The 21,541-nt window shown below is 38.2% G+C and overlaps 1 protein-coding gene across 1 annotated transcript in view; it reads right to left on the bottom strand.

Annotated features, from left to right (window-relative positions):
- NEGR1 (neuronal growth regulator 1) overlaps positions 1-21,541 on the bottom strand; it is a 1,063,275-nt gene that overhangs the window by 627,679 nt on the left and 414,055 nt on the right. The window contains exon 3 of the mRNA XM_027874094.1: positions 2,677-2,909. Within this exon, the coding sequence (XP_027729895.1) occupies positions 2,677-2,909 (233 nt within the window). The remainder of the gene's footprint in view (positions 1-2,676; positions 2,910-21,541) is intronic.

Here is a 21,541-nt window from a genome sequence, read left to right as displayed (position 1 = left end):
AGCTAACCATACAAACTTCAAGTGGCCGGATCAGAACTTTCCAAGGTCAGACAATGTAAATTACAGCAGAAAGAACACTGATTTAAGCCCAAACGATGGGAGTGGAATTGTGGATTTCTTGTTTATTGTTAGTTTATTCTTGAGTAAGTCATTCAATTTCTTCAGTTAAAAAAAAAAAGATGCTGGTGATTTGAACTCTGGCTTAGTACCTGGTACACAGTGGGCTCTTAGTAAACGTTTATTGAATTGACTTAGCTCTGAGATCTCTTCTAGATCTAAATACTATAAACCCATGAATGTCATTTCTAGTGCCAACTTGTGGTGAAAGACCTTGATTGCTTCTGACTTAATTAGCCAGAATCAACAAAATGATAAACTTATTATAAAATACTTGGAAGACAAATAGATTGGGGCAACTTGGCTGTGGGTTCTTTTAACTGAACTGGTTTCTACATATGATATTAATATTAAGGGAGGAGAAAGAGAGGGAGAGGAAAAAGAGAAAAAAACTAGGAGAAAGAAATGAATCATGTTTGGGACAGTAGAAAGTATTTAAAGTATATAGATATAATTAAACATTACTGGATAAATTATCATCTTTGATGAATTTACATATTTATACTCTTCAAGTATATCTCTATATTATGTATATAATATCACACACACATATATATACACACATATATATGCATTTATGCATATATGCATGAATTCACATATGTGTGTTTGTGTGGATCAACAGCTCTTCTGTAACTCAATACTTAGACTGCTGTCTGGGGAACTAAAAGCTTAAATGTCTAGTCTGTGGTCACAAAGCTAGTATATGTTGGAGGCCACATTTGAACCCCGGGCTCCTTGACAACAAACTCAGCCATCTATCTTTTACAATCTACTTTCTTTCTTTCTCTTCCCCCTCACCCTTCTTTCAAGAAGAAAGTCTTTAAGAAGGAAAAGTAATTAGCAAATTGAGAGGAATTATCCCTCTATTAATAATGTCAGTTGTGAAAACTAAATTGTTTAAGTGTTTTGTTTTGATTACAGGACATGAACAGTCATTATCCTACGGAATTACGTTAAGATCACTTTTTTTTCCTATTTTGCACCGAGGAACAAAGATCAATTACCTCCTTCATGCTAAAAGAGTGTCTGTGACATAGTAGTGAGGCTTTACCACAGCTCCAGTAACAAATGGCATTAAATAGGGTGCTGGGCCCAGAATCAAGAAGACTTCTCTTCATGAGTTTAAATCAGGCCTCAGGCACTTAGGAGCTGTGCGACCCTGGGCAAGTCATTTGAATTGGTTTGCTTCAGTTTCCTCATCTGTAAAATGAGCTGAAGAAGGACGTAGCAAACTACTCCAGTATCTTTTCCAAGAGAACCCCAAATGTGGTCATGGAAAGTCTGACACAACTTATAAACAACTCAACAACAATGAAAAAAAGAAGAAACATTCACAAAGCTACACCGTTCTTCCCCGCTACAAACATCTGAATTCAATAGAACACCATATGAACACTAGAAACATGGAAACACTAAGGAAATAGGTAAGTAAATAAATTAATGAAGGACTCATGATTAAATGGATTTGGAAATCTCATGGGTTAATGCATATCCCTTAACATATTACATAGCTGGACATCCTCAAATCCTTATGTTATGTAATTAATGTATATGGTAAGTGTTAGTACTATATGCTTCTCATTCAAGGGACAGTATCACATCTTGAAATTCAATACAGTAAAATGTTAGAAATGAGTAATTATTCTTCTACCAGTGTACTTGTATTCTCCCTCAAAACATTACACCTTGATATATGTGCTCATAAACTGGAAACTCTACTGGCATAAGGAAGAACCTGATCAAATTTGAGAATCAGAAATTAATGTGATATGTGACTCCTTGAAATTTTACTCAGATAATTTAGCTCCATATATTGCTTTTATCCCCCCCATCAATGACCGTACTTTGATTTATGTATGACCTAATAATCAATGTCATCTTCTTCCTCACAATGTAGTTCATGACCCATCTGTGCCTTCACATCCTGAGATGCAACATTTCTAGGCTATGCCGCAAATTCTCCATAAGACACCCACCCACCATGGGGCTGGGGGCTTCATCTAGTTATCTTGTCATTATCTGGGTACAAGTGAAGCCTGCAAGATTATAAGGAGTTCATTGGTTACAGTTTATCCTTCCCCCATTACTGGTTGTTCTTTCTTTCTGCTTATATACCTCATGGTTTAAATAAACTAAGACTTTAGATAAACTAAGATAAATGGGAGTCAGTAATCACTAGAGATTGAATCAAAACTCTAGGAGAAAACTCTTTACTTCTCACTTTTATAGAACTGTGGAAAACATTCTAATAAATGCCAATATTTGAGTGCATCCATCCTGAGTCCTCAAAGATTTATGGAATGAGTGACTCAGAGGTAGAAAAGGAGGATTAAGCTCATAGAAAAAGTATTATCTTTGAGTCTCGACATATTTACTCTTGTCTTGATGTTTGGTCATGTAAGTGTCTATAATCCTTATTATCACTAAAGGAAATTATGATACAAATATACGAACACAATGACAACATGACTTCTAAGTATTTCAGTCTCCAAATATCAATCCTTACAAAGAATGGCTGTTAGCAACCCAGGCAAGTGGATGGAAACGTGCCCTTACCTTGTACCGTTAAATGCACCTGCATGGTTCGAGGGGTGTGTTGAGTCTGCACAGAACACGTGTACGGCCCATCATCTGTCACATCGACATTCTGTATCTGGAGGCTGTAGTCCCTTTTATTTAATGTGGAAATTGAAACTCGAGGATCCACCGACCACTTATCACCTCCCGCAAAAATAATACTTGACCGGTTCAGCCAGGCACCCTTTGAAGCTCCATCTTCCAAATAACACCTGAAAATTACAGGAGAGAGAAAATTGTTAATCAAAATGAAAATGTGAGCCCAACTAAAAACCCCTCTTTGTTCTTCCTGCATTTTCTTATGCTGTATAATGATGAGGTGGTAGGTGCAAACACCAGAAAGGACAGGGGAGCCAGGTAGGAGTTCACAAACTCTTTGCAATTTTATTTCAATTGCAAATGAAGTGGGATTGACAGGTGAGGTCTTTGTTTAAATATATATATATATATATATATATATATAATTTTGAAAACTTGAAAATGTGTTTATTTTAAAATATTTTCTACCCTAAAACATGGCCAACTGAGTGTTTTGATACACAGCCTTTCCAAAAGTGGAGTGGAAAATGCTATAAGAAAAAGAATAAAAATAAAAATAAAAACATTAGACTTTGATGATGCAGATTCTGGGTCTGGGTCAAAAAAAATCATTGTTCCAGGGGTGGAACAATTTTTTGAGGTCATCTACTCAACTCCTTCATTTTATGGAGTAGGATAGAGAGGCCCAAAGACCTTTCCCAACATCCCCCAGGGAGTAAGGAGAAGGGAAAAGATTTAAGCCCAGCACCTCAGATTCCTAATTGGTAACTGTTTCCGCTATTTCTGGAGTCATGGTTCTGGGACTTTTAGCTAGGTGACCTTAGACAAAACATGTTGTCTCTCTCTACTTGTTTCCTCATATACCTTAGAGAAATTAGAACACTTAGATTGCCTAAGTCTTAGGGTTTTCAAGAAGATCAACAGAGGATATAAGTCTTCGTAATTATAAAGCTCTTACAAGTGATTATTGTTTTGTGATTCTCCTAGGTTTCTAATAATGGAAAATGTAATTCAAGGCAAACTTTTCCATATGAATCACTAACTTGGGCAGCCTTTCAGTGTAGACAGAGAAATGGATCTGAAGACAGAGGAAATGGTTGGAATCACACCTTTTCCACTTCCTAACTTGTGTGACTTTGGATACCTCACATCCCCTTTTGGCCCCCAGTTTTCCTGCCCATAATACATTGGGCTAGTATGAGATGACCTAAAATGTTCCTTTCAGTCTAAACGAATGAGGTGCCCATCTTGGAGTAAAAGTAAAAGATGCAGATGGGACAGAGTTCACACTGTTGGTCTGGAAAAGAATAGCAGACACGGCAAGAGCAGACTGACGTTTGTATTATAACCCCTTAGGATTGCCAAGGTGCTTCTTACATCCGCTCATTCACTTGGGATTCATGACAGCTACATGAACTAGAGAGCACGAGGGGAATTTTAGTTTCTTGAGGGCAGGCGCTGTCCCATTTAAAAATAGACTTTCAGAACACTTTTCATATGTATATAACTGTCATTTATGGAAATGCCTTTGTCTTCCTACACCTTCCAATCCTGTAGAGCCCCACCCCTCAACAAAGAAAACACAATTGAGCAAAACACCTGATATATTGACTACACCTGGAAATACGTGTATAAATACATATAACATTCTGCCCTAACAAAGTCTTTGGTTCTCTTTTTTTTTTTTTTAAATCTCTAGTGCCTGGTACAGTCCCTGTAGCAAGTATGTACTTAATCAGTGCTTGCTGAATTGAACATCGTTAAAGGAAAAGTGACTCACCCAGGATCACACAGCTAGGAAGTGGGGAGACCTGAGCAGTGGAAATCACTTTATCACCTTTGTGTCTGTCAAACCTGAGGGCTATCTTCACTGACTTTGGCACTGACTAAGGTACACATTAATGCTTCAACATCATGGATATATTGAAGAAAATTTTTCATTAGAAAAAAAACTGACATAAATTTTCAGAGTGGTGATAAGGCCATATTTCATAATGCATGTACATATATATATATATATGCGTGTGTATATGTACACATATACATATACATATAGGTATATAGATATATATGTACATATACACAAACACATCATATGTTTAAAGTATGTGTGTATGTATATATATACATATGTAATTTGAGTGCATATATTGCTCAATCCTGTAGATATTTATTTCATATACATACATACATATATGTGTGTGTGTATATATATGTATATATATATATATTTAGCCAGCTATAACAGCCTGTATAATGAACCAAGCAATGCATTTCTGAGGACGATGGCAATCAGTGGATTTGGAGGTCAAATTTGAAAGCACTTTTTTACACCACGTGCCAATCACTTTTGCAGCGTAGAATGCATCTCTCCCAGCGTAGGGGTGCTCCTCCAGGGAAGGGTCTGCTTTGTTTCTGACTTGGCATATCCAGTGCTTAAGTAAGGTATCCGACATGTAGCAGGCATTTAATAATGGTCGTTGAACTAATGTACCAAACGACTATGGGCCATAGATACAGATTCCGTGTCTTTTCTTTTTAATCATGTATTCCATTCTACACAGGAACTAGACATCTGAGAGGCAGTACTAGGATGGGGGTGGATGCTGGTGACTGTTCCCAAGGCCCACATTTCTCCACTTCATCTTGAAAATGTTCTGTTACAAATTAAAGACTGGTTCTCTTAAATGAGTACAAAGCTGAGCTATAGAATGAAAATACACATACATCGAAATGCTTTGACAGCACGTCTCAAGCATCCCTTAGGGGACTGAACACAGGCCTGGAGATTGCTACAAAATTGTAGCTGCTTGCAATGGGGCGGCCACTGCGAACTGTATGAAACTCATCAGTCCAAAGGAAAAAAAAAAAAAAAGGTACAAGGTGGATTGCAGAATCTAATTTGCAGTCAGTCATGCCATCTGCTGAATCCAAACCAGTAGGAGTCTTAAAGGTCGCTGTTAATTGAAAATCTTTTTTTCCTTATGTATTCAAGGGAGAAAATGGACCCCCCCTTTAATTGTATAATTAAACAATTACAGCACATCACCATTCTTAAGAATATGTGGCAAGATGATGGGAGGAGGGAATAGCTCACATTTTCAATACCATTATTTGGTTCCAATGTATTAAGGAAGGCACCCAGGTAACAATAAATAGAAATTTAATTGCCAATTAAGTATCAGTCAGGTATTGAACACTTTTTAAAAAAAAATACAACCTTTAGAAGTTAAAAAATATTTTTAAAATATTACAGAAAATAACTTTTCTAACCTGCCCTAGTCTAATAGAAAATGAAAAGCCAGTCCCACAAAAAAAAAAAAAATTGTTCCATTGATTAACAGTCAGTCTTATTATTTGGCAACTGGATGGCATATTCGATGAAGTGCTGGACATGGAATAAGCATTACCTGAATTCAAATGCTGCCATAGGCACTTATTAGCTCTGTGATTTGAGCCATATTGATTAACCTATCTTAACCTCAGTTTCTTCATTTTTAAAATGGGTATAGTAGTGGTACTGATTTCATAGGGATGGTGTAAGAATCAAATGAGGTAACACATGCAAAGTGTTTTGTAACTCTTAAAGTATTATATAAATGCTCCCTATGATTATAGTGACTTAGAACTTACTATGCACCATTCCCTGTACTAACTGCTGAACAAAGGGTTTAAATATTAGAATGAACAAAGAGATGCCACAGAAATTCAAATCCACCCAATTCAACAAACGTTTATGAAGTAACTAATGCAAATTCTATATGTACATATCTAATCTACATAATTTATATACCTACGTGCATGTGTATGAAATACATATATTTCATCTAGAGCTACATTCTCATGTGGTTTAGCGTAAAAACTTTCAGATGTGTGTAAGCCCGCCATGAGTATATGGTCTTAGAGAATTGTCAGGGCAACTGAGAGGTTCTGAGACTTAGCCATGTTGATGTAGCTCAAATAATTCAGAGAAAGGCCTCAAACTGAGCCCTCCATTACTCTGAGCCCAGTATTCCATCCGTGGGCTTAAAGAATATCATGACAATATTATTATTGTTATTATTTCATTCTCATCTCCATTTTAAAATGGGGTTTAGATGGAAATAGTCTCAGGGTAATTTGCTATTTGACTACTATTTTTTTTTCTATTTAACAGTCATTGAACTATTACAATGCGGGTAAGGAAAAGAATATATTTTTAAAGCAAATAGATGTACTGACGTGGCTGGTCATCTTCTGTACTCCCATCAAAAATATCATCAGGTTAACTCCAGCAGTAGACCAGCAGAAGGAAATCCTGCCTCTCTCTCCATCCATTCAATTCTAGGACCAGCTTATTGTCAAGTTGCATTCTCAATTCAAAATATATGAACTGATGGGTGAACTCTCAAGGTTTTCTATCCAAAAGCAAATCTTAGTCTGAACAACAGGCTTTCGGAAGTTAAGTACCGTCCAAAGGAAACTGGAAAGGTTTGCTTGGAATGAAGCAGCTGCAACACATCATAAATCAGGAATTAAGAAGTGGTGAAATGATGTCATCAATGAAATGTGTAATTGAAAAAGAAAATGGCAGGGGCAATGGAAATCTGGCAGAAAACCCTAGGGCTCCACTGGCATCTTTGCGTATTGAGCAAATTTGAGGGGAACCATCAATTAGATCCAGAATCATTAGAGATCCCCCATTTTAAGTGCAGGTTTGCCTTTTGAGTGTAGGGCCTTGGGGACTGCCTGGAGCAACTAGGTGGCACAGTGGACAGAATGCCAGGCCTGGAGTCAGGAAGACTCACTTTCGTGAGTTCAAATTTGGCTTCAGACACTCACTAGCTGTGCGACTCTGGGTAAGTCACTTCATTCACCTTGTTTGTCTCACTTTCCTCAAATGTGAAACACTCCAGTATCTTTGCCAAGAAAACCCCAAATATGGTTATGAAGAGTCAGATAGGACTGGAAAGCAACTGAACACCAAAATCGCCTGATTACATGCATCAGGGTGGTAATTCCTCATGCGCAGGTGCCATGTTTTCTTTTTCCTATCTTCCCAAAGGGCCTTAGGATAAAACTGCATGCAAAGGAATTTTGACTGTCTATACATGATCTGAACAGACATGATTTTGATGATGTTCTGGACTTTCCATTCAGCCCAATATTGGAACAAGGCCATATTCAGTTCAATTCAATTTAATAAGTATTAGATTGACTATCATGTGCTTAATGTTATACATGAATCTGAATTAAATAAGACCTCAAGGAGCTTACTATCTAGCATGGGAAACAAAGTTAAATAGGCTTGAATCATATGCCAATTTATGCTAACAGGCCAAGGTAGGAGATACAGTAGCAAGATTTTTGCTCTAAAAAACCAGTGGTGAGACTGGGGAGGATGAGCGGCACATGGGACAGAGTCTTAGATTGGAAAATAGGACATTGGCTTGAATTTGGAATCTATTTTCAGACAATTACTTAACTTCTTCTGGCCTCGATATCATCGACTGTGAACCGAGAGGGTTGGAGTAAATGACCTCCAATGTTCTTTCTAGCTCTGAGTGAAGGACCTGATGATCAATCTATAAAATCAGATTTTGCGGAGACTTTCTGGAGGAAATGGGATTTGCCCCGGGTATTGAAAGATGAATCAGAATCCTTAGTATTTGGCACTAGCCGGATTTCTGCTCATCAAGCTGCATTGAGGTTGATCAAACTCAAACCAGAGTAAGCCTGATTGACGCAGGCTATGATATTCTCTCCTGCAGCAATAGGATTGGAAACAAGGACATCTGAGAATTTCATTCCAGGGCAAATTAGCATATCCAGGTAAAAATACCTGCCTGACAATGAGGCCTATGGCATCGTTTGAAGAGTTCAGCTCTTTCATGTCATTAAGGCCCTCTAACACATTGCAAAAAAGTATACGTGTCATCGCTATGGCCACACCGCAGTGGGATTCATTCTGCATTATGGAAAGAGATCAGCCCACTGCAGACATATTGATTAATGAAAGCCCTGATGGAAAGTCACTAATTAATAAAAGAAGAAAAGTCTAACTCCCCTCGGATTCAAAGGCAAGTCATTTGAAAATGATGTTCCAATGGACAGGTGAGCTGGCTGTCCGACTTCACAGCTGTCCCTCCATTGTACTGGGTATTTCTAAAGAGGACACCAGGACAAGCCTTCAAAGAGCGACAAAGGAGACTGACGCTGCGCCGCGTTCAGAACATTGCCAAGTCTCTAGACTGTTTCTCCATACAAAGAAGGTTCTGACATCCTGGCTTCCATGCTGAGTGTAGGTGAGCACAAGTGAAGCAGTGATCAAAAGGCACTCTCCACAACCTACCAGCCACACTGGAGCTTCTAATGGCTCTCAGCCATGCTACAACTGGAAATGTGAAAAAATTCAAATAGTTAAATCAATATTCCAAATTCCCATGAGACCACACTCTGAGGCTATGAAAAATCCCATTCTCTCTCTTTTTTTTTGGAAAATTATCAACAGACAAATCAGCAATTTTTCTAATTAATGTCAGTTACATTCTGAATCATCTATCTTTCAGAAGGGGGCGGTGTGGGTGGGGATTTATTTCACGGTGTTAAGTATGAGAATTAGCAAAGGGTAAAGTGCATTATGGCCATTAACTGCTCTTAGTACAGAATTTGATTATGGAGAAGTGGATAGTACAGCAATAGATATAATGAGATGTCTCCCTTTATTGACTTTATGATATGATCACTTATATCCTAAACAGGAAAGTTCATGAAATGATGCTTTCAGGAGATGTTCCAAGTCCCACCTCTGTGTATGTTCCCTGCCTCTCCTCCCCACCCTCACCCCCAGTTCTAGAATTCTTTTGTTCCTCACTTCTGCCTTTTGTATTCCCTACCTTCCTTCAGTTCTAAGTTAAAATATCCCCTTCCACAACATGCCTTTCCTGATCTCCCCTACTGCTAGTGCCTCTCCTCCCCAATTTATTTTGTATATTTCTTTGTACATTTTATTTGTTTGTTTGTTTACATTGTCGACCATATTAGATTGTAAACTCCTTGTGGACAGGGACTGTTTTTGCCTTTCTTTATATCCATAGAGTTTAGCACAGTGCCTGGAACAAAATAGTTTTTTTTTTTAATAAACATTTATTTATTTGATCATAAAAATAAATAGGGACGCTACACAATCAAAAATTCTAAGTGTAGGGGAGGAAGGGACTTCAGAGGTGAGCTAGTAGAAACCTTTCATTTTATAGTTAGGTAGATGAAAGCCTGGGGTTGGAAAGTATCCAGCCCAAAGGGCACAGAGGCAGTGTTTTGAGACATTTTTTTTTCTGATTCCAGAGTCATAGCTACAGTCAACATCCTATTATGTGCAGGAAGAAATAAAGCCCAGTAGTACAACAATGTCCAAGCAGCTGAATATTTTCTTCTTTTCGAGACTTTTGTAAATATATAAAGAAGGAAATCTTCCTCCTTTGGTAACACGTGGAAGTGTCTTAATCCCATCCCTTGGAAAACAATGTTTAACTTGCTGAATTCAGCATGAGCCAATTTCCCTCTAATTTTGCTCTCAGAGTAAGAGAACATTACTCATCCCTTTCCTCTAGAGTATAGACAGCAGATGATTTCTGAGTCACGCTTTGGTCTCCTCCTTTCCAGGCAAAATCCACCCAGGTCATTGGGAGTTTTCCAAGGTGTTCTCCTCCAGGGCTTTTATCACCCATTCTATTCTGCTCTGAACTTTCATACATCATCATTGGAGAGCAGGAAGCATCTCCAAAGATACCTGATTGAACCTCTTGATTTTATAGATGAGGACAGGTAGGCCTACCAAGGATGATTAAGTGACTTGTCCAAGATGAAAGCAGTAGGGACAGTGTCTGAACCCAGGTTCTTGGACTCAAGAAAGAGACTCCTTGAATTCTATTATTTTTTTACAGATGATTTTTCTGCCTTCATTAATTGGTAACCCCTTCTTTTCCTCCAAGCTCTCTAACCTATCATGAGCATTGTTGATATCACCTCTGCATCTCTCAGGTACTCCCTTTCTTTCCAATAAACTCAACACATGATTTCACCACCTTAACCTTCCTTTAAAACTTACGGGTGCCCAGTTTTCAACTTTCTTAAATCCCATGACTTCTCTTTCTAGTGTTCCTCAATCACACAAAGGAATGATCCCACCTTAGATACCAGTTCTGACCTCCTCCCTTATTAAATTTGCCCAAGGTATAAGAATTTTAGTTCATGACTTCTTGGAAAGAGGGAATGATCTCATCACTTGAAATGTGCTTTAATTCAGTGAATTTTGCTGTTGTACCTTTCTTCTGCTCCCCCTCCTTCATCTGCTTTCTCTGGCTCTACATCTTTATATGTATACGTATATGTGTATATATATATATATATATACATATATATATTTCTATTTTAGACAAATATTAAAGCTTAAATACATAATAGGAAAAGAAAAAAAAACATATTATAAACTTAAATATGAAATAAGAAAAGGAAAAAATATGCCATGTGCGCAGTAGAACATAGGAGAGGATTCAGAATATATAGCAATAACTTTTGATTTCAAGAAAGCTTATATATTAAATACTGCACTTGATGCTAAAAGCTGTTCTTTACTTCCTTGTGAGTTTTCTTTTGTTTTCTGCTGTATACTTTTTACTTTGTTCTTTTTTCCTCCTTCCTCCCCCTTAGCCCTCCCCCCTAGGCTACAATTAAGCATGGATATATTTATATATGGGTATTGATATATACATATACATATACACACATACATATATACATGCATATATAAACATATACTTTCCTTAAGAAATTCTACTTTTAATCTTTGTTTTTTTTTAATGTTTGTGCGTATCTCTTATATCCTATTTCTCCTAACCCCTCTACTCTTCTTCTACCTGCTACCTTGCCCTCCTATTACTTAACCTACCCCCTCTCCAACAATCCCTCCCTTATCTTCCCATTCCCCTAAATCTAAACACTCTTCTATATCCTATATATTTTGACTTATTCCTTCACCCTTCCAGTTAAAGATCCCTCTTTTCTCTTCTCCCCCTCCATATCCCCTTACAGTTTTATTTCTTTCTAAATTTAGAAGACTTTTATATTCTTTTAGATCTATATGTATTTTCCCTCTTGAACCCATTTCCAGTGAAAGTAGGTTTCCAGAACTAACAGTTCCCCTCCCCCATCCAATTCTTCTACATTAATTTTTCTTCTTGCACCTCATTTGTATAAGATAATTGCTCTTTTAGCTGTACTTCAATGGGTTTTATTTTTAAAGTCATATCATACCAAGCTCCACCCCAATCTTTCTTATAAGCTACCTAATTACTAATAACAATCTTGACATGGGTTTTACATTCTACATACATAAAAGGTAAATATTCTGTCCTTATTGAGTCCCTTATAATTGGTCTTTGGTATGCATCTTATATTTCTCTTGGTCTTGTATGTTAAATCTTCTACTGAGTTCAGGGTTTCTTTTAACCAAGTCCTGAAAATCTGACAGTTCATTAAATGTCCATTTTTTTCATTAAGAATTATGCTTGGTTTTGCTGGGCATAATATTTTAGGCCAGAAGCCCAGTTCCTTTGCTCTTTGATATATAGTGTTCCAAGACCTATCATCTTTTAGTGTCACCACCGCTAGGACTTGTGTGATTCTAATTGTGGTACTGCCATATGTAAATTGTTTTTTTTTTCTTGTTGCTCATAATATTTTGTCTTTGAGCTGGGGGTTTTGGAATTTGGCCATGATATTCATGGATTTTACTTGAAGGATCTCTTTCAGATGGTGATCAGTGGGTTTTTTCTATTTCTACTTTCCCCTCTTGTTCTAATTATTCAGGACAATTTTCTTTAATCATTTCTTGTATTATTGTATCAAGATTCTTTTTTTTTTGATCATAGCTTTCAGGTAGTTCAATTATTTGTCTATATCTCTTCTTGATCTGTTCTCTAGATCAATTGTTTTTCTTATGAGCTGTTTCACATTTTTTTGTTTCACTGTTTTTTTATTCTCTCTCACATTTTTTGTTTCACTATTTTTTTCATTTTCTTTCTCCACATATATATATTTTACATATATATTATATTATATATATATATATATGTATATATAAAATTTCTTCATCTCTTATAACTTCACTGGCTTCCCCTTGCCCAATTCTGATTTTAAAGAAGGCACTTCCTTCCTTAACATTCTGGTTCTCCTTTTCTAATGGGTTGAGTTTCTTTTCATAACCTTCTTGTTTTTCTTGGATTAGTCTTATTTTTCATTTTAGTTTTTCCTCGACCTTTCTCATTTGATTTTTGAAGTCTTTTTAAAGTTCTTCAATGAGTTCTTTTTTGGGCAGGTGACCATTTGACATTACTCTTTGGGGTAGGAGAGGGTTTCTTTGCTTCAGTATCCTCCTCTGAAGATGAACCCTGGTCTACTCTGTTCCCATAACAGCTCTCTATGTTTGGATTCTGTCTCCTTTACCTGTGCTTTTTTTTTTTTTGGCAATAGTTTAGCTTTTATAATCACTTCTACTCCTGGGGTATGGGGAATGGTGCCTCTGGCCTCTGATCCTCTTCAGTTCTCCCCTCTGACCTTGAACTCAAACCAAGGCCTCCAGCCTCCTGGAAGTGAGCACAGCCAGTGAGTGGTGCCCTGCCTCACTGCTTCTGCACTCAGCCCATGTGTGCCGGTTCCTTCTCGCCCCCACCTCTCTGCCATTGCAGCACAGATGGGTCTGGCATTCCTTGTCAGCAGAGGTTCCCTAGATCTTCCCAGGGGTAAAAGTTCCTGTGGCTGGGGCAGAGGCAACCTTCCAACCCCAGGGCTTGCTGCACGAAAGGTCTCTAGCCTGGAGGTGTTTACTCTTCACCGGGAGGAAATCCCATCCTGGGATTTTTCTTGAGATCTTCTCTGGCTGTCCAAAGTGGACCCCTGTTCTACCCCTACTCCTATTTATTTTCACTTGTCTGTGTTCACCCAGAGGGGCTATTTTATCTCTTGTGGAGGAAAATCTTGAGAGCTTGAAATTTTCTGACCTACTTTTCCATCTTCCCAGAATCTTCTCTGGCTCTATATCTTTAGAAAGCTTTTCTCACCTTCAGAGTTAAGGAATAGGTCCAAATCGCTTCGTTCCCTCTCTAAGTTGGAAGCCCTAAGAGTGTAGAAGTGACTCTCTCCAAAGGTCTCAAGCTACAATTGATGAATTTCTTATAATAAATAATAATCCTTTCTTCCTTCTGTGGGCTGACCTGAAACCTCACTCGGACAAGGGCACATCTCAACCTTGATAATTGTCCAAGGGAACAATCCCCTTAGCTCACCTCAAGGAACTTCACAGAGTACTACAACCCACCAAAACGATCTTGAGCCTTCCACGTCCAAACAAAAGTACAATGGCCCTAGAGTCGAAGACTTAGGTTCAGATCTCACCCTTGACACTTCATTCTTATACGATTTTATAAAAGTAACTTCACCTTGCTGAGTCTGTTTCATCATTTATTAAATGAGGATATTAGACTAGCCTTCAGAAGTCTCTTGTAGCTCAGATTCTAGGATCCTGGGTTCTGCTTGCTTTTCTCTTCTCTGAATTCCAATAGTATTTTATTCACCCCACACAGTTGACATTTGTGATAGATTCTTCATTGAGATCATAGTCATCTTTCTATGTGTAGAAATCTTTTCGTTCAAACTGGTTTTTAAGTTCTTTTAGAGCAAGGACTACTTGATTTCTCTCTATCCTCCAGAAAGCCTAAGACACCACCTTGGACTGAGTAGATGTTCAGTAAATAGCTGATGTTTGATTGACTGATTGTGAGGTAAGTATAGCTTTTCTCTGAAAAGAATTAAGCTTAACCATGCTGAGAGGAGCCAAAAATGCAGTGATTGTTTAAATAAATGCTTATCTAGTTCCAAGAAAAACATGAAAGAATGTTCCAGGCTCTCATTGATGATACTTAGAAGGACTTTTGTCCTTTGTAATTTGTATGATGACCACAAACCCATTAAGATGGTTTCAGGGGTATGATGAGATCAGACATTTCTCCATTATTCTTGGTAATTTCTTCCTTCTCTCCTTGCTTCCCTTCCATCCATCCTTCCATCCTTTTTTCCTTCCTTTCTTTTCTTTTCTTTTTCTATCTTCTTTCCCTTCCTCTCCCCTCCCCTTTCTTTTCATCTCCTTTTTCTCCTCTGTCCTTTAATGTGAGATACTTGGCTGTAGAAATCCTTCAGCATTCTCTAACTGGCAGGTAGTGAGAAGTGTTTTGAGCTGCTGGAGGATGAGTTCTGCCTTTCTCTCTCTAGTTCTGACATCTCCTTGTTGTCAAAGGCTGATTTGCACCTCAGGACCTGAAGGGCTCATCCACTAAGGCACTATACTGACAGAACAAATACTCAGCCAAGTCCAGGAGTAGAGGAGAATTGGGGCAAATTGAGGGAAAGGGGCCCACAGAACAGAAAAGAGATAGCTCCATGTAGTGACCTGTCCTCTGGGGTGAATCACTAAAGCTGACCATATCTAGGCTAAGATCACAGCCTGGAAGTTTTCCTTCCCCAAATAAGTCTCTAATTTTCTGTCTACTTAAAAATAAAGGGGAAATAAAGAAAGAAGCACATCTCAAAACATAAATATTATTTCTTTCAATAAACACATCTGTTTTCAAGTCACTTAGGAGGAAAAAATGAATGTAAAACTCAGATAATAAAAGGGTAAAATAATAAAGGATGGTACAGAAAGACTGCAAACCCATCTCTTGTCACATTAATTAAGAATGCACGACTGTCATTAGTGAATACTGAAATCTAAAGAAAGTATTCTCATTTGTTATTTCTGTAGCTTCTCCTTATCTTTTAACTTCCTGTTTTCCACTGTAGAATTTTTTTTCTTAATGCAATTTGTTTTTCCCCCTTAATAAAAAAAAACAAAACTCCTCCACGAAGCACAAATTATGTTTTATGAATAAAGAATGACTACATAGCACAATTAATTAAAGTGAGTACTGAAATCATTAACTAAAGTAGACATTAATCCTTATTTACCTATTCACTCCCTTGAGATGCTTTGGACCAAACCAGAGTTCAGAAGGAGATGAGAGTTTTGCATTAAAACCTAAATTAAGGAGCGCCTGAAATTAATACAACAGGCTATCCAGTGAATCAGATCCAACCAAATGAAATGCACCAGGATCCAATGGGAAGAGAAGAAGAGTCAGGATTCCATTTGGTAAAAACTTTTTCTTTTTTTTTTTTGTATGATCTTGAGGTGAGTCTCAGAGAGGTTAAGGTTAAATGACTCAGAGATAGAATTTGAAACAAGATAGAAGTCAGGAAGACCTGAGTTCAAATCTAGCCTCAGACACTAACTAGTTAGGCGACCCTGAGCAAGTCACTTAACCTTGTTTGCCTCAATTTCCTCATTTCTAAAATGAGCTGGAGAAGGAAAAGCCAAACCACTCCAATTTCTTTGCCAAGAAGACGTCAAATGGGGGTCACGATGCAGCAGGCATGACTGAAAGGATTCAACAGCAACCAACAACTTTCTGACACCAAGTGTAGCTGCCCCTATCCCATGTTGCCTCTTGTCTTGTGTGTGTGTGTGTGTGTGTGTGTGTGTGTGTGTGTGTGCATGTGAAAGGTGGGGGGGCGGAGAGAGAGAGAGAGAGACAGAGAGAGAGAGACACACAGAGAGAGAGGGAGAGACAGAGAAAGAGAGAGAGGGAGACAGAGAGAGAGAGAGAGAGAGAGAGAGAGAAACACAAGACTACTGCTTTCATTTTGATTCTCTGGCTTGATGCAATGTCAAGAGCGTTTCACATCAATGAATTCCGCAAACAACTGAAGCTTACCAGGTTAAGCTCCAAAACCTCCTTTACCTTAACTATTTTTGGTAGGCATATTCCTCACATGTATTATTCTCTTTTCTGCCTTCTTAAACAGGTATTGTGAGTTATCTTTTCATAGAACAGCCACTGTTTCCAAGCTTTTTCCCTCTCCTGAAGTCGTCCCCCCCCGCCCCACTTCCACCCATCCGCTCATTCCCCTCCTCTTATACAGAGAGCAGGAGCCTCTTCAGCTCTCTCCTTCTATATTTGCAGCCTTTTTATTGCCTCTAACTAAATGTCACATTCTCACCTCTCTCAAAGCGAATGTCTCCCTAATTCTGTGCCATACCAGGAACTCCTTCTTTGGGCCCAGCTGTCTTGATTAGTTGTTTCTTCAGTTACCAAGTTAGGCCTGGGCCATAGTCATGATTCACCTCATTCTTTATATATTCACCAAATGTCATGTGCTGGTTAATTCCGGTGAATACCTCTGTCTCTCCCCCCAATCCTTTCCCTGCATTAAATCAACTCTTGTCATTGTTCCTAGAAGGAGTACTCTAATCTATTCCTCTATAGCTCCATTCTGATTCCAGTGACTTTCCAAAACAAAATAACCCTCCCTCCTGTCCTCCACTCCTGTATGTGTAATCTACCCCCATTTGAACGGAAGAACTTCGATGGGTTTGGTGCACAGTGATTACTTAATACATGATTTAAAACTGCATTCAGTCATCAGTCTTTCACTCATTATCTCATACTTCCATCAAGACCTTGCTCTTTCTATCATCTCTTCTCTTAACTAACTCTCAGGGGCTGAGTATTTGTGCAGAGTATTTTGCACCTAGACCAAATTTTTGTAGACTGTGATGTTTTGAAAATTTTTTGACCTTCAAGCTCACGACTGTCACTTCTAATTCCTGCCAATGAGCTTGACCTTACTAATGCCCTTTTTGCCAATGGCTGTTGGCTGGGAGAACAGAGTAGCATATACAATTCAGTTAAGCTGAATTTAGTGTACCTATCACCTTCAAAACATTATGTAAGGTCCTGCTAAGGATATAAAGTCCCTACCCTCAAGTTCTATAGTATCTTCTATTCAAGGTAATTTATATATCTGCTCAGGAAAGCTTGTTGGGCTTTGGGACAACAAGTTCTTGTGATCCGGTCGCCTTTTTCATTTCCTTCCTGGATTTTGGTGGTTTTCAGGAAAAAAGAATAGAAAAGAAAGTTTTTGATTTTAAGCAAGGTAGGCTTCTCATGTGTCAAGGGCAAACGATGGCCATTGGACAAACCATTTGTCCCTTGGCACCCTGCTGAAATTAAGAGGCATGAGGCAGACTGCTGTCAAGTCGAGGCAGTTATCTGTATAAATATATGGGAGCATCTCGACAAGAATCTCACTGGATGAGCAGGTATAGATGGATTATGGTATGCACGATGACATAAACTATCCACGTTGGTGACATCACAAATTCATTTAATTATTAGATAGGGAATGTGGGTATCATATTTATTTGCCAATAAATTGACTGGATTTACTCTTTTCTTAACCAATATTTTATCATATTTCAATCAATCAAAAATATTTATTAAGCACAAACTATGTGCCAGGTACTGTATTAATCTGAATGTCATAGCAGAAATTATATTGTATCCCATGAATCTGAATGAGTAAATTCAATGATTCAAGTCCATTCACTTTTATTTGGCAAATACCTAGACCTTCCTATGTGCCCAGAACTAGAGAAACATGTAGAAACACACACACACGCACACATACACACACACAATGTTCCTTGTAACTCACTTACTTAGTATTATACTTAAACATTTGAATTATATAGCATAAGAGCTTAGAAATAATTCTGTTGCTCATCTTCTTTTTTGAGGAGCCTAAGTCAAACTTTCAGCTTTTCCTTATGACATGTTTATATCATTAAATCTTTTGTGTCTTAAGACTCTTCCCTTGCTAACAATATATAGAACCTCAGTAAAATACCTTGAGGATTCAAAAATGTTTGGGAGACTCTGGATATACCCTAATTATACAAAGGCAGAATTAATTTGGCTCCAGAGAATTAGGCTGGGAATTAAAAAACAAAATATATGAACCAAGGTTTGCAGCAGGGCCAACATGTGGAGTTAATTATTTGGAGAGGATGAGGTTTGCCTGGATGGGGAAATGATGACAGCTGAATGATAAAAACAGCTATCTTGAAAATGAACAATGTTATTCATTCATTTGAGAAATATTAGGGTACCTACTATATTTAGGTCTGTATATGTATAGAAACATTGTTTAGATATGGGCTCTGACTTCATTATCACCTTTACCACACCCCAAATGCATGCACACATAATCATGCACACATGTACCCATACACATCAACATATTGGACTAACAACTTCAGATTCGTGAAATTGCAGAAGATCAGCGTACAAAGCGAAAGGGAATGGAATTCATGCTAGTCAACAATGGAAATATCCGCAAAGTTTCAATGCAGCTCTTGACCTGAGCCTAATAACAATAACTCTAATTCACACTAGGTCTTTGCTAATCCCAGAGTAGAGATGTCTTTGTAGTCTGTCAGATTTTTTTCTGGTTTGGCCCTGTCTATGGGTGATACCCACCATTAATGTGTGTTGACCTACTGTGTCCTGTACTTTTTGGAGTCCAGGGAAAAGCATGTCTATGTGGGAAGTAAAATTCTTTTGATGTAGAACAACACCTGGACTAGGATTTTAAAGTCAAAATTCTAGTTAAGGTCAAGGGCTGATCCTGCCTCCAAAGGCCCTAATTCTTCCGTCCATACTGCAGAACACGCCCATTTCTGAGTCTTCTCGTTAGGTCAGAAGAATCTTTGGTGACCTGTCATAAGTGATCTGAGGCTTTTGATAAAAATCGAAAGACCAAAGTGTTGATTTCTTTTCCTTGACTACACAAAGGTAAGTGCTACTGGGGTGAGCAATCATCAGAGAAAGTGACAATAATATGAGGGGAAAAAAAAAACACTGATAAAACATTAAAAAGAAAGAAAACCTACAGAGAAGGGGACAAAAGCTTTCTTATGACCTGTTTATCGGTCAAGCAAGTCATTCTGGTACCAAAGAAAAATGTCTTTTCCATTTTGTTTGCCATTTCTCTTCCTCACTCAGTTGCCATTCTGGTCAAAATGGCCTATGAGTTTTTCCCGGGACTTGACATTCCATCTCCTGCTTTTGAAAAATCAATTCCCAATGATGGCAACACACACCCTCCTCACTTTTGCATTGTAGAATCCCAAGGTTTTGTTAATTTTCAGCTCAGCAACTATGTCTTAAAAAATCCCTTCCTTAACTCCCCTCCCCATTATTAACATCTCCCTTATCATTGAAATTGTCATATAAATATTAGACTCTTTCACTGGACTACATTTCTTGCCCCATCTAGTTCATGCTATTTTCCCCCAACAGAGTGTGAGCTCTTGGAGTTGAGGTTCCAAGGGGTGGAGGAGGTGTGGAAGGAGAATGTTTGCACTCTGGGGGCCATCCTGAAGAAAGACCTGGAGATGGGATGAGGAATGTATGGGGAATAGCAAGTCAGTCATGTTGCTTGTAGGCCCATGTTAGTTAGGGCAATAATGTGTAAGTAGCCTGAGAAGATGAATTAAAGCCAGATGATGGAGGGCTTTCAATGTCCAACTAAAGAGTTTGCATTTGGTCCTACAGGCAAAAGAGAGAAATGGAATTTTCTCGATGGTCAGACATATTTGATGAATAACATTTTGGCAGTTGTATGAGGTATGAAATGGGAAGAGAAAGGCTGGAGGTAGAGAGAGTAAGAAAACTGTCTGAATAGACCAGGAGTGAGGAAACGTATCTTTGAACTTTGCTGGTAACTGTGTGAATGGGGGACAAATGTTGAGAGATGTTGGGAAGGTATCATTGATAAGTCTTGGCCATTGACTGGATACGGGGGATTGGGGAGGGGGGTGAAGAGCCAACAATGACTTCAGAGGTTGAGAATCTGAGGGGTTGAACAACAATGGTGTCTTAACCTGAAAATAGAGATGATAAAAAGAAAAGTGGGTTCAGGATAAAGAAACTGAGTTCAGCTTGAGACAAATATAATTTTAGATGCTTACGAGATATCCAAGTGGCAATGGTCAACGGCTATTTGGAAATGTGGGACTGGAGCTGAGAAAGAAAATGAGGGCTGGATATATAGATCTGAGAGTCATTTACATATAGATGATAGTTGAACCCAAGGGAGCTAATGAGATTATCAAGAGAAGATAAAAAGGCCCAGGACGGAACTTTAAGCTTCCCCTTAAGGTCTGAGGCACTCTACAGCTTCTTCCTATGGCAGAATCATATTCCTACTGCCTTGCAGGAGGTTTGAGGCCATTTTTTGGAATAATAATAACAACAACAATAATAATAACAGCTATCATTTGGTTAGTGCTTTAAGGTCCAAAACAATATAGTGAAATAGGTACCATTATCATCCTCATTTTACAGATGAAGAAACTGAAGCTGAAAAAAAAAAAAAAAAACAGATGACTTGCCCAGGGTCTCACAACTGTCTGAGACAGGTTTTGAATTCAGGTCTTATTGATTTTGACTCTAATATTACCTACCTTCTTTCACCCCACCCCCCCTTTAAAAACTGTTTTATGAATCCTCCTTTCCATTTGTTCAGATACTCTGGTTTAGAACTTTAATTCTTCCTTTTGTGGAGAAAAGTTTGATGTTTGGTTGGTTGTCCAGAAATCCTTCTGTGTTGTCCTACTACTCAACTTAACTGACAAGAACTTGCTTAACTTAATCATATCCCCGTGATCAGTCCTATGCCTAGACTAAATGTTATATACATCCCTGAAAAGTAAAATGTCAGTCTGGAGCAGTAAGGGGAAGGCAAAGAGAGAATGATCAAAGAGGGCTGCCTTATTAAACAGAAGTTCCCAAATTATTGAAAGACTGATATGTTTGGAATTCCTTTGAAC

This window comes from Vombatus ursinus, unplaced genomic scaffold (assembly GCF_900497805.2).
Source record: "Vombatus ursinus unplaced genomic scaffold, bare-nosed wombat genome assembly UNPS02014804.1, whole genome shotgun sequence".
Lineage (NCBI taxonomy): Eukaryota > Metazoa > Chordata > Mammalia > Diprotodontia > Vombatidae > Vombatus > Vombatus ursinus.
This window is presented reverse-complemented; position numbering and strand designations above follow the sequence as displayed.